A 13,476-nucleotide genomic window follows, 5' to 3' on the forward strand; every position below is an offset into this window, starting at 1 on the left:
CAAATTGTGGACTGCGATATTGTATTAGGACAAACAACTGAAAAGGAAAGCACGCCTTTGAACCAACCAAGTAGCTCAATCGACGCGTCTGTAAAAATACCCGAGAGGATGATTTCCAACTTCTGATTTTCTGACTTCTACTACAGGGTGAAAATTTTACGCAGCAGTGCGTTATTATTTTTCAGTAGTAGCTCGTACATTTAACAAGATTTGGATCTCTCTATATTTATGCAGGGCACTTTACAAACTTCCATAAGCAAATTGACGGAGAGCGAATTCGCGCTTCACTGTTTCTTTGAACATCTAATATCACAGCATATTAATATTTGTTGGCTGGTTTGGTATTGTTTCTTTGCCTGACTCCTAGTGGATTCAAACGATATATAAGTAATGGAACCACTACGGACGGGCGGAATAGCCAAAAAAAAAAAAAAAAAAATTCCGAGTTACCCGAGATCATCGCGTCTACAATTCCCATTCAATTAAAATGTTTCTTTTTTTTAAAATTAACCATTCATTGCTGGCACCGGCGCCGGAATTATCCTCAACACGATGACATAAAACGACAACATCCCAAATATGAAGTCAAGAAACAGAAATTGAAAATTCATAACTACGCACCGTCGAACACAACAAAACTATACCATAATGAAAATATTAACTTGTGGCGAACTTCACTAGATATTTGGAAAAGAGCGCTACTCCATAGTTATCTATTTTGAAGAAATATGAACAGTAGAAGTAACTTCATTAATATAAAACTTGCGTAGAAAATGTAAAATCGAATGACACTGCATTAGCACGAGAATATCAATATGGGCTAATCCGACTTCGATGAACTAGAAGCCCGCCTCCATTTGAACTTCCTCGTAAGTTTACCCCAAGAGCCATTACCCGAATTAGAGCCAACATTTAACAAAGAAAGCGCTGCATTAGATACACTATACTTACGCTCTTTTGTGGGATGAAGGGATGACTCTTTTGAATCTAAGACATCAGGATCAGAATCTTTGGGGCCAATTGATGTCGCCGGGGAAACACTAGTATTTGAGCTTTTAGGTGTAACAGATTTTTCGAATGGATTCTCATCAACAGAACTATAATGCCGTCTTCTGGGTGCCGAAACCTGCTCGACAAATGCATGGTATGAATTGTGAAGGTACCCCCGTAAAAGCTTTTGTATTTTCATTAATACCTCTTTCGGAGGAATAAACGATCCATCTGTCTGCTCTATTAACGTTCCAGGCAAATTCACTATTTCTGACTCTATGTAAGAACGAAACATTGACGACCAATCTTTACTTTTACCATCACCGCGAGAGACGTGACATTCGTAATGTGTTAAAAACTGAGTTAGGTCCATGTAAAAATCCAAATTTTCGATACAATGACTTTTCAAGAGAAACTGAACAAAATGCAGTTTCGAATACGGACTTTTTGGATGCACTGCATCCTTTATAACATCACTCATTTTCGGTACCAGACCTTCGCAGTCATTTTCGAATCTACCACCATCGTCGAAGCCGATCGCTTGATCCAGTGACTCGGAATGAGAGCAATAACTGCTTTTCCTCTTGAACGACGACATGTCATCATTTGAAACATTAGTTTCTAGCTGTACCGATATCATATAGTTGAATTATATATGATATATTTGTAACGGGAAACTTCTATGACAATAAATAAAGAGTATATTTCTGGCCCCTTTCTTAGGCTGATACACTGGTATGTTAAGTTGCAGGTAATTTATGCTTTGCCAAAGAGGATAAAATGACTAACAGTTTTCTCTAACATCCAATAGTGTGCACACTATTTTAAACACAGAATCTCTTCAAATATTGAGGAAAGAGAAAGGATGCGAGAAGGAAAAGGATAAATGTTAAATATAATCTTAAAGAGAAAAAGGGCGGAGAAGAAAATAAGAAGGAAAACGGTCGGTACTGATTATGCCCCTGACAATAGAATACTGGAAATAAAAAAAGAAAATTACCCGGCGAAATCAGCCCTTAATTTATACAGATGGCTGTAAGTCGCACCTCTCAACGCTTTTTCCGAATTTGGAAACCAAAGAGCAAATTTGATAGCGAGAAAACAGAACAAAAAAAACGGTTTACACCGACTATGGCGCCAGATAAACTACACAACACAGAGCAAAGCGTTTTTACACATAAAAATTGGTAGAACATCATATCTGAGTGAATACAATGAAATTTATTAAGTATCTGATAGTGACATATAAACTCCTATTTACCAGACGGAAGACTAATTGAGGGAAGAAGGTGCTACAAAGTAAGGAATTAGTGAAAGAAAAAAAATTACATTATTCTGAGATGGGGTCAGCTCAACGTTTTGTGGTGTATTTCGCGGTTTTTTTCTTAATCTTTAAATTTATTTTCTAGTGACATTTTTATTTACCGGCCCGAAAAATTAACCATGAATCTAGATAATTAAACAATGTAATAATTTTTTTTTTTTGATGAAGTCGTGTATAAATCAACTGACTCAACGCAACACCGTTGCTTTCAAATTATTTTATTTCTATTGTTATGTTTTGTAGGTGCAGAAGTTACATTTTTTGCTATCGGAGTTATTGTTCCTTAACACTGGTACCAGCGAAGTAGGAAACCCCACATGAAGACAAAAAAATGTGGCAACCGATACAACGCCAATGTGGTCTAGAAAAATGAATCTTTCAAGAGGGCGGCGTGTGTAAAGTATGCTGTTACTAGAAAAGCTAATATATATTTGAATCATTAGCTGGTCATACCTATATTCCGGTTTTCGGGATCTGAATGAAGAGGATTTGTAATCAGAAAGCACATTTGATAAATTGCAGCAAAATATAATGTGATCATCATATTGACTATCTAGAAGTCAACGTATGGACGGACCACTGCACGACGAATTTAGCCCTTACAAGTAAATCCATTTAACTGGCAAGATACTATCAATTTCTGATACGCTTTTGGTAACCATTTAGTTTTCGTCCCCATCCAGATTTTTGTAAATAGATTTTTCACAGATGGGAATGTTGAATATTACCAAATATTAGTTAATTCGGAACAAAGCGGAGACGTGAGACTCGAGACTCGCGTAAAGGCTTATAATTTAAGCGCGCTACCAATTTATTCATTCCAAATACTTTTGAACTTCCGATAATCGAACTGAACATGTCCAACATCCAAACATCCAATGAACGGAATAAAGACAACCATCTAGCCGCTATTCAAATCAGCCTGTTTCCTGTATTGTATTGTATGTGCACACACAATTACTACATATTTTAACGCAACTACAAATAAAAAGAAAGAACTAATGCCTGACAACAAAAACCCCACACATATTCTGAAGTTGACATGATGTCACCAAACCACTCTTTCTAGCCGGAAGTATAGTTAGTAGTTCTTTTCAGTGGTGAAGTTCGATGTCATTATGTCAAATATTATTCGCTGGCCACACTTGCTTCTCCGCGTTCCGAATACGATCGGATTCCGTTTCCTAATAATAATAATAGGTATATTTATATTTTTTCAATCCCGATCGCACTACTCAAGGAAAAGTAACGGTGACACAATAATTAGTCTAATTTTATTTTCTAAAAATCACTGCTCTCTTAACTGTCCCTTGATGCACGATCTCTATTAATCTCCATCCGAGTTTTCACTAATAATACTATGGTTTTGTTGACACTAGCAGCATATCCAACCTTTTTACCTTGCTTAACAACATATCCATTAATGTATTGAATTTCAACATCCCTTAAATTTAAAACATCTTGTCTCATACTAGTTGAGTTTTTACCATTAACAATAAATCCACACTTCTTAGTATACTCGACAAGACTATCAACATTTAAAATAGAATCATACAATGTCGATTCCTTTAAAATAGGCATGGATTTGTTCAAAACATTCAGAGATTCGGATATAATTTCACGGAAAAGAACAACTGCTGCTTTTGTATAAAGTTCAAAGTTGATACAATCTAAAATTGTGGTCACAGCATTCATGCATTCATTCACCATAAGTTTCTGAACCTGATAAACCAGCAGGTCTTTATACGTGTAGTATTTCGCATTGAGCTTACCACAAGTGATCAACGTTTGAATGAAAGATGGTGCTTCTTCAAGATTTCCATCCCCATCAACCATTTGTTCGCCATCCTCCAAGCTTCTTGGCATTTTACATATTTTCAGTCCCGAAAATCCTGCATGGACGTAATTGAACGTGTTCCTTTCATTCAATTCTTGGTAGACACCATGACTGATGACACCTTGATAAATTGCGGGACGAATGCTCTTTTCAGGCCATAGCTTGGCGTATACTTCATCAATGACACCCATACCATTCTGTACAAACAAAATATTTGTACGTCTGTCAATCTTTTCCATAAGAGGCTTTATCGCCGAAATGGTATCGAAAGTTTTCACACTAACAATCAAATTTTTGATTCTTTTATCAGGGATGCGATCAGCAGTGTAGACACCGTTTACCACAAATGAAACAATATTTCCCTCATTAAAAAGTTGCTTAAATTGAATTTTATTGGCGTTTTCTCTTAAGTACTCTCTCTTGGCAATGCTTCTTACAATAAGGTTGAGCTTGAAGGCTTTTGCCAAAGGATAAGATACAAGACAGCCTATTCCTCCAGCCCCTAAGACATACACACTTTCTGACATGAGTGCTTTTAAATGATTTGAATACGCCTGTCTGGTTAAGAAACAAAAAAATTAAGACATATATAAGGACACTCGTGTAATAAATGTCATGTATGAGGCAGATATCGATAACCGGATAAAATAGATGGCTTGGGACAAAAAAAAAAAAATAAAAAAAAAAAAGATAAAATAAAAATTAAGCAAAATAAAATATAGAAGTTAATTTAAAATGAATCAACTGAAATGAATATTTAACTTGAAGTATTACGTTCAGCCTTACATTACATACGGTCCTTTTATTACCCTGCATACAGATCATTACACATAAGCTTCAAATATGTCAACAAGATCGCAGAATAGACACAGAAATCAGCTTCTATTACCCTTGCAGAAAAAATATGTGACTAAATATGTCCATAGTAATGGACCCCAAGATATGCCTGTTCAGGATCCAATGGACTTTAACAATTGGACTGAGGACCAGCTTAGAAAATACAGGGAAAGATATCTTAATCCAAACCATATAATATCTCCTGATATTAAGACATTTCAAGGATACATGTTGGAAGAAAACAAGTTGGGTGAATCAACAGAGTCATACATCAAGAATGAGGAAAACAGAAATCAGAACGTGTACGATTACAGGACACGTGAAGATCTTCGAAGCAATGTTGAAAATCACTTTAAAAATGGTCTTAATGTCAAGGAGAATGATGTAATTGCTGGTTTCCTGTACAAGGTGCAAAATGAGGATAAAAACTTCCGTTTGTACTTTGACAGAAATAATTAAAAACTGTATATTATTAATAAAAGAAAGCTGGACGGCCTACCTACTCGATAAATAGAGGAAAAAGCATCACTACATCGCATGTACCATATAGTATGTTAGGATAGTCAAGTAAATTTATGTAAACAATTAAGCCACACTATAAATGTCTTCAAATCGAATAGGACTAGCCTCATTTTTGCAGTACGATATCAGACCATTGTATGCCATATTCCTTCTCCAATGCTTTTCTATTCTCATGAACCAACTCAATCCTCTTGGCTTCAAAGCTTAAGCCCCCAAATGGACCTTCATTCGAATTTGTACTGGATATACTTTTACTGCCACCCTTGCTATCCGATACAGTCTCCACCAATGATAAATTAGGCTGAACGGAGTCATTTAACCCATGACCAGGGGGAAATGGTAATGTACCACGGCGAAGGTATCTATCCACAGTTGTATTAACATCACCAGTTTGTTCAAGATCGTATGAAATCTGCTCTTCAGTTAAGGAAGGCGCCACTTGTCGAACAGTATCAATCATTTGTGCGGTGACATGATGTATCCTTCTTCTTGAATTTTGTTCAGCTGATGATTGGGCTCCAGACATGAAATAGTTCAACATCACAAAGGCCACTAAACCTATAATTATGGTGGTCACTGTAGATCCCTCCATGCTCACGTTTTATATGGTAGAATTATGTATTAACAAGACAGAAGATAACAATAGTTGAGGGGAGAATGAAATAAGTTGAAGAAATAAAGGAAATAATGATTAGCCTCAGAAATATTTCAATAGTAATATTTGTCTAAAAGGATTACATTTCAAAATCGTAATGTTATGTTGGCCTACGTATGCTTCATTCTTTTTCATTCTATTTTTTTTTTAGTCCTTGCTGTTTCCAGCTTTTTAATTTCTAAATAATTTTTTCTGCCTTCATTATTTGAACTGTGCTGATATTATATTAAGCTTGCTCTTGACGAGTATGAAGATCATTTAAATAACGCACGAGTCATAATAAACTGATAATGTAAATATATGATTGGCTTAACAGACATGTTGTTTTGTTATGACAGATATGTCTCTGGTTGTGCTATAAATTCCTTAATCGGTTATAACAACTAGATGGCAAGATAATAGACTAAAGAAAGTGTGTTGATGTGTGATTATTCATGCATAATAGTCAATTGAGAAGTATTTTGAAACTTAATGTGGCTTAATTCAATGAGTATTAGGTAAAGAAATCGTATATTGCTGAATAAGGACATCTAAATATCGATCGGGATGAGCTTGTTTTCAGGAGTTTGGAATCATGAATCTTGACAAATTTGGTACTGCTTCAGGCATAATACTGAGTGTTGTAAAAACTCATCTGATGCTAACTTTATACGCTATGATTAAACAACCTTAGGGATTCCTAATCAAGACCTTAGAAATGTATGTAGATAAGCTAGGATATATCGGATCAGGGATCAACCGTTATCATAAATTAAAAAGTCAACTTTGATATTTATAGATATTGAATTGTTCGGGTTTACAGTTTAAACTAACAGGTTTAAATTTTTTGCTGAAGGGTTGCGTAAAGGTATTGCCGCGCCTTAAGTAAACAGTATAAAAGTGATGAAAAATAATGCTTACCTACGAAGTACGCTATTCTAAGATTTGAACGTGTTGAGAAACGATGAGTATACGTAAACAAGGGCATCAGGCGATAATGATTGTACCTGCATGGTAATACAATTTAAAGGATCAAGCATAAAGCATTCAGGTGGAATTGAAGATTTTTGTTTGTGATGTATCATAATATTGTTGGAAGTAGTCTGAATTTGCACTCTCAGTTAGCACTGTGCTGATGATTACTAAGGATGTAATTTAAGGTTATGCTCCTTAAAGTACAGAAATTCGAAATTTGTGTTCGATTACTAAACATTTGTGAAAATAAGAAGGTTAACGCTCGATTATGGCGAATAATGATTTTAGGATTATAGACAAGAATATGGTTCCCGAAATTAATTTGTCATAAAAGAACTAAAGATATTATATTATATCTACCTAGTTTAGATGATCTTGTATGCATATTGACAATTAAGCATAATTCGTTTAAAAATTAAATAAGAATCTCGGTGCTATGCTAAAATGTATTGCGAAGGAGTATTTTTGTGCAAGAGAAAGAGCTATTAATAATAACTAATTTGGCGTTTTAAATAATCATGATGAGTGAACGGATGCAAACCACAACTATGAAAGCTAAGGAGTAAGAAGGAAGGAGAAAGTTGGTTACATGAAATATTGGAAGTGTGGGCTGGAGTTAAAATGCTTTCGTTGATTTGGTAGACTATTGAAAGATCGTCATTCAGCGAACAACATTGAATACTGATATTCTAAAGGGGTTGCATTTGTTGAGATACTAGTTTTCTTAACGGTGATTTTGCCTATTCTACCCAGACAAAATATGAATGTAGAAGTTTATACGGTTAAGTAACGAATGAGAGAAATAAGAATAATAACGGCAGCGGAGGAAGACTAACAAGCACTACGTTGGAAGCAGAAACAAGATGATTAGCATAAATAAGGAACTAGTTGGTGGCGAATTTAATGTGAAGTTCAGCTATTGAGTTAAGGTTAGTTATTACATGTCCAAATGTAGTGATTCTTTGTCACTTACATAGGTCAGTGCTTGTATTTTAATTACGTAACTGTGACGGTTATTTAAATCTGAAAATTCCTTGGCATAATTGGACAGACCATCTCATGTGAATCAACTTTATCACAATGCATTTGAGTCAATAAAGAGGAATGTAAAACATTATCGTGTTAGGTAAACAAGAACATAAAAATACTTTGGGGTATTGATGTGAGAAAATGATGCAGAAATTATTTATCACGGGTTAATGTGGATATCAATGTAGGCGCTATTCTGCGTCGTTTATGTTTCTCCATCCCAGATTTTGACATAGTTGTACATGCAAATTCAGCGTTAGATTCTTTGTGGTCTCCATTTAACCCTTTGGCTTTGTGAAGAATGCAATCAATACCTGATTTCGTTCTTTCATTATGCGCTTTCTGTACAGCCAATTCAACAACTTCATCATCATCAGAAGATATGGCACTTGGCTTCTTAAGAACCTCATGGCTTTTTATTGAGGCCTTATCACGACTCTCAGAAGATATCTTCAACATCTCAACTATGGATGGGGAAAGCGAAACTGTGGATGATGCATCGATAATATTTAGAGAAGGGCTTCCGTCATGCCGTTCTTCTAGTTTTTTTTCAGAAGTGTTTAAATGATCACCTACTTCTGTTTTCTCTATTTCAATTTCATTTGACTCGATCGGATGACTACTAACGTAGGAAGGAATATCATAAGTCACAATATCCTTCCCTATTAAATCGTCATCAAATACGATGCTAGAAACAAAGCCATCAGCTGAAGAAGCCATTAAAACTTTACCATCAGCGGACCAACAAATATCTGTTATAACAGCATAGTGAATACTCGCAGCAACAGCTAAAGGCTCTAATCGTTGAGTATCGTAAACAAAAATTGAATCTTGTGTCGCAATTGCAAAAATCATTCGATATGGAAGGTCTATATAACCACTTTCCCCTTCTTGTAATTTAAACAGAACAGGACTAAATCGCACAGCAATTGCGGGCTTCTTAAATCCTGAAATACACATAACCGGAGGCCGCCTCAACCCGGCACGAATGTGAATAAAAACTGCATTCTCATTTTCCGATGCTTCGGAGCTCTTGTACAGACCACACGGCGAAATGAGAAGAGAACCGTCAGGAGATATGGCTAACCGACGGAAAAATGACTGTAACGTCTCATTCTTGTAAAGATACCTCCTTGGTTTTTCCGATGAATTATCATTCCGCGATGAGGAAGTAGACATGGAAGTAGGACAAGAAACATTGAAATCAACCTTTGCTCTGTATATATTAATAGAGGCTTTCAGTGCAACTTCAATAAAATCGTGGTCCTTTTTGCTGCTAAGAATATTATATAAATGAACGGATCTGTCGGCTGATTGTGAACATATAAACTTGTTTCTGGGATCCCATTGAACTCCTTGAACATAATGCGTATGATCCCTTATTTGTGAAACAACCATTCCAGTTTTTGTATCAAAAACACGTACAAAATTATCCATCGAGCCACATACTATGAATTTCGAGTCCGGAGACCAACTTATATCATATATTTCAGAACTGGATGGTGAAAATGCAGCCGTCTTAAGAGACCAGCTCTCTTTTAAAAATTCATCGTTCGCACCAAATTCCTGAACAAGTTTGTCTGACAGCTCCCATATCATAACACTCCCATCATCTGATGCACTTGCAAGAAACTGTCCAGAGGGATCAAACCTAACACAATTTACTGCCTGTGTATGCTTTCCTATATTGCTTAAATATTCAACTGATTCCACACTTTGACCATTTATTGGATCATTATTCGTGTATATTACCTTCCAAATACGAACATTACCATCACCTCCCCCTGTTGCCAATCTTTCGGATCTAGTTCCTTCTCTATTTGGTTGAAAATCCACACTATACACCGGAAGAGAGTTATCATGCCAATGTAAAGTGAGAGTTTTGGCTGTAAGTAGCTGTTTTGATTGATTTTTTAATACGGTTGTCATACTGTCACAGATTACAGTGCAAAATGTTTCATATGGTGCCTATTGTTCTGTATTTAAGTGCACAGTGTCTCTTTGAACCAGGTTATAGATGTTAGAAAAATCCTACGGGTCAAGATCTAATACGAAGAATGAGAGGAGAGGGTGGGTGAAAAAAAAAGATTTACGCGACGCGCCAGATGCTTCAGATACTTCGCGAGCATTACGGATTCCTCCATAAATTAAAAGAAAACTTTTATGCGTCAGATACATTACTGTGAATACTATAGATTTACTAGATATCACAAATCAAAGAATCTCATAAACTTTCGCCCAAATGATTTCTTCTTTTTCTTTTCCCTCCTTTCTTGCTTTCTTGAATTCTGCATGTTATCGCCGGCAGCATGTTGTTTCAAATTAGGTTTCATGGAAGCAATGCGTGCATTCGTTGAAGTATTTGAAGGAGAAGCTGCTTCTCCATTCACAACTTTCTGATCATTATTCACAGGACCGGAAGCTTTATTATAATTGCTTGTCTGCTTCACACGATGGAGGGAACTAGCATCTCCCGCTATTGTTTTTTCACTATCTTCGCTTTCAATTCGTTGTTCAGACTCCCCAGAAGTACTTTTAACTCGAACTTCTCCTGCAGGCTGCATATCAACAGGTTGTATTTTTTTATCAGGTTGTGAACCCAGTACTGGTGGTTTGGTGGAAATGTCATTCACCTTAATTTCGATGCCACCCGGAACATCGGCATCAGACCTAATAGTTTCGGTGGTATTGCCTTGAGGTAATTGCTTCTCCAAAGCTGACGTCGTATTATCTATGTTGTCGGCACGCGACCCTTGCAAATCAGATTTACTTTTCTCCTTAGAAAATGCAGTTTCAGATCCATTTTTGGATGCTGCAGCATCCTTTCCACTGTCTGTATTTAGAATCACATCTTTAGAATCGGAAAATGTTCTTGGAGATGCAGATAATTCTTGATTCACAGAGTCATCAACATTACGGGACTCGTGTTTCTTCTTTCCAAATCTGAAAAACATATGTTCCTTTTTCCTATGCTTTCTCTCGGATTTATTCTCGGATATAGTTGAAGTGGCACTCGAAATGCTTGCTGGCGCACTGATACGAATACCCATACCATCAAATTCTGTTTTTTGCACTTTTTGTTGTTTCTTTTCTGCTCTGGCAAAAAGTTTGGCTTCTTTCTCTCTCCATTTCCTCATTTTTTTCGAGTTAGGAAGTTCTCTTAAGGAATACACTGCAAATCCACGATTGTTTGGGATATAAGCGCTGACTGGTCTACCGTTGGATACACTATTTGAAGATCCTGACCGAATACTTCCGTGTTCCCCAGTGTTCATCATTGTGTTTCTTCTTGTAGTTTCGTCTAAAGTATCATCCCGATCCACAACATGTTCGGTCGAAGAGCTTGAATTTTTATAAACCATACCATGAGCCACTTTGTAGGCTTTTGCATACATTTCCTCAGCGCTCGGTTGCCTTCTTCCTGAAGTAAGGGACTTCCCTTGCTCATCAGGTACAATATATTTTGCGGGAATTCTGACTTGCTTTCGACTGATCCTGTGCCCATCAGGCGCGTCCTCATAAAAAGAATCATTGTCACCAGGACTATCGGGCATAGATGGCGAACGGCTTGCAACAACCACACGTTCGGGTTCTTTCACATGAACCTCCGCAACCCCATTCACATTTGTGTTATTGCTTTCAAAAGATGGTGAAGTATGTTTTAATATTGATCTCCTAGGTGACATATGAATTGGAGATGAAGACGGAATAAGTGGCTTTGCCAATTTGCGATATTCATGCTGCTTTTGATCATGATTTGGCGACCCCAAATTGCTTTTAAGTTCTCCTTTTGCTTTATTTGAAGTATCATTAGGCTCAGAGTTCATGTCAGTCCTTGTCAATTCATTGCCACCAACACTGAATTGCGTTGTTCCTTTAACTCCATCGGAAATCTTATCATTGTAAATATCTTCTTCAGGGACTTCAGGAATAACATTTGTCCCATCAGAAAACTGAATCGGAGACTGTAAAGACGGACTTTCGACGTCTTTAGTGAAATCCTCATCAAATTCCTCTTCTATTCCTGCGAGCTCTTCTTCTTGATTACACTTCAAAGGTGATTCAGTGTACCTGTCTGCATTTAAAGCCCTTACAGCAGGCTTGATAACTGTAGTTCTCACGATTTCTAAGCCTCCCCTTCTTTCAATAGTAGTTTTCTTAATCGATCTTGCATTCCCAGATGCGTCCAAAAGCTTTGTGGTCTTTTTTACAATTGTTTGTGGCCTCCCATCACTATCAATTGTCCTTTTAGTCGTTGTTGTCGTCGTTGTTGTGTTTACAGAACTCGTGCTGCCAACAGACTGTCTTGAGCTTTGTGAACGTAATGAATTTGCCCTGGATGATATTCTACTTCCTGCAATTGCCCGTCTTCTTATATACGGATCAACTGATGACTGCAAGGACATCGTCCGATTCCCATAAGCGGAATATCGCCCATTTGATATCGTAAGAAGAGGTCTTCGCATAGATCCCGAAGTCATAGACATGGTACGTCGAGGAATGTTATCTTTATATCCTAGTTCTCCGTAATAGCTTTTTCGCAGCGCAGATGCTGCAGCAGAACTGGAATCCATCAGGGAATTCGTTCTTGTATATGGCCTTGACGAAACAGCCGAGGAAGCAGCCTGGTAAGCCGCAATACCACCAGATTGTCTCCCCAATGTATCTGGCGGTACATATATGTATGGATCTGCCTCCTTGACATGCCTTCTTCTCGATGGACCTCTGGAAAAAAGATCTTTGAATCCCATTATATGTAATATATGTATGACAAAAAAAGAATGTTAAAGCGTTTAAATCTTCACTTCCTCTAACTATAAAGGAAGCTAGTATATCGTATTCTCAGCGAATACTTCAATAAGTAAGCAACGGCAGAAAATAATGCAGTAAAAAAGAACAACAAGTGAAGTGTATGCCAAAAAGGTGGAATGTAATGATAAGGTAAACCTTAAATAATCTCAATGGAGAACCAATGTACGGAGATTTCCGTACTATATATGCTATGGAGGGAAACAACGTAATATAGGGCAACAAGATGCAATTTGCACTAATAATAGTTGATAACCGAAGACTCAGAGAAAATAATAATAAACAACTTATGATTGTGAAGAGTTGAAAAGAAATTAATGGAGGAAAACAATCTAAGTGAAAGGGGAAAAAAAAGTTATGAATAAGAAATAAATAACACAGCGGGGCGGAATTATGCTTGGCTGCTTAGCCTAACTAACTTTGTTGATATTTGAATACATAGCCGATTTCTAGAAGGGCAGAAAATAGAGAGGTCACAAATTATACAAATGAGCTAGTTCATTGCTCCGTATATACTTT

The 13,476-nt window shown here is 36.8% G+C and overlaps 6 protein-coding genes across 6 annotated transcripts; 1 reads left to right on the top strand and 5 right to left on the bottom strand.

Moving 5' to 3' along the window:
- Window positions 1–820: 820 nt before the first annotated feature.
- On the bottom strand, window positions 821–1,630 carry BRETT_002938 (uncharacterized protein; the record flags this gene model as incomplete). The annotated part of the gene is made up of 1 exon (XM_041281455.1): window positions 821–1,630. The coding sequence occupies one exon, from the start codon at window positions 1,628–1,630 to the stop codon at window positions 821–823; it is 810 nt and encodes a 269-aa protein (XP_041139246.1).
- A 1,983-nt stretch (window positions 1,631–3,613) lies between these two features.
- On the bottom strand, window positions 3,614–4,678 carry BRETT_002939 (uncharacterized protein; the record flags this gene model as incomplete). Its single annotated transcript, XM_041281456.1, has 1 exon — window positions 3,614–4,678. One exon carries the CDS (start codon window positions 4,676–4,678, stop codon window positions 3,614–3,616), a length of 1,065 nt encoding a protein of 354 aa, XP_041139247.1.
- Window positions 4,679–4,994: 316 nt separating this feature from the next.
- BRETT_002940 (uncharacterized protein) lies at window positions 4,995–5,447 on the top strand (the record flags this gene model as incomplete). The annotated part of the gene is made up of 1 exon (XM_041281457.1): window positions 4,995–5,447. The coding sequence occupies one exon, from the start codon at window positions 4,995–4,997 to the stop codon at window positions 5,445–5,447; it is 453 nt and encodes a 150-aa protein (XP_041139248.1).
- A 169-nt stretch (window positions 5,448–5,616) lies between these two features.
- Window positions 5,617–6,102, bottom strand: BRETT_002941 (uncharacterized protein; the record flags this gene model as incomplete). The annotated part of the gene is made up of 1 exon (XM_041281458.1): window positions 5,617–6,102. One exon carries the CDS (start codon window positions 6,100–6,102, stop codon window positions 5,617–5,619), a length of 486 nt encoding a protein of 161 aa, XP_041139249.1.
- Window positions 6,103–8,301: 2,199 nt separating this feature from the next.
- BRETT_002942 (uncharacterized protein) lies at window positions 8,302–10,077 on the bottom strand (the record flags this gene model as incomplete). Its single annotated transcript, XM_041281459.1, has 1 exon — window positions 8,302–10,077. One exon carries the CDS (start codon window positions 10,075–10,077, stop codon window positions 8,302–8,304), a length of 1,776 nt encoding a protein of 591 aa, XP_041139250.1.
- A 278-nt stretch (window positions 10,078–10,355) lies between these two features.
- BRETT_002943 (uncharacterized protein) lies at window positions 10,356–12,899 on the bottom strand (the record flags this gene model as incomplete). The annotated part of the gene is made up of 1 exon (XM_041281460.1): window positions 10,356–12,899. One exon carries the CDS (start codon window positions 12,897–12,899, stop codon window positions 10,356–10,358), a length of 2,544 nt encoding a protein of 847 aa, XP_041139251.1.
- Window positions 12,900–13,476: the final 577 nt, after the last annotated feature.

The sequence above is a fragment of the Brettanomyces bruxellensis genome, chromosome 9 (assembly GCF_011074885.1).
Source record: "Brettanomyces bruxellensis chromosome 9, complete sequence".
Taxonomy (NCBI): Eukaryota; Fungi; Ascomycota; class Pichiomycetes; order Pichiales; family Pichiaceae; genus Brettanomyces; species Brettanomyces bruxellensis.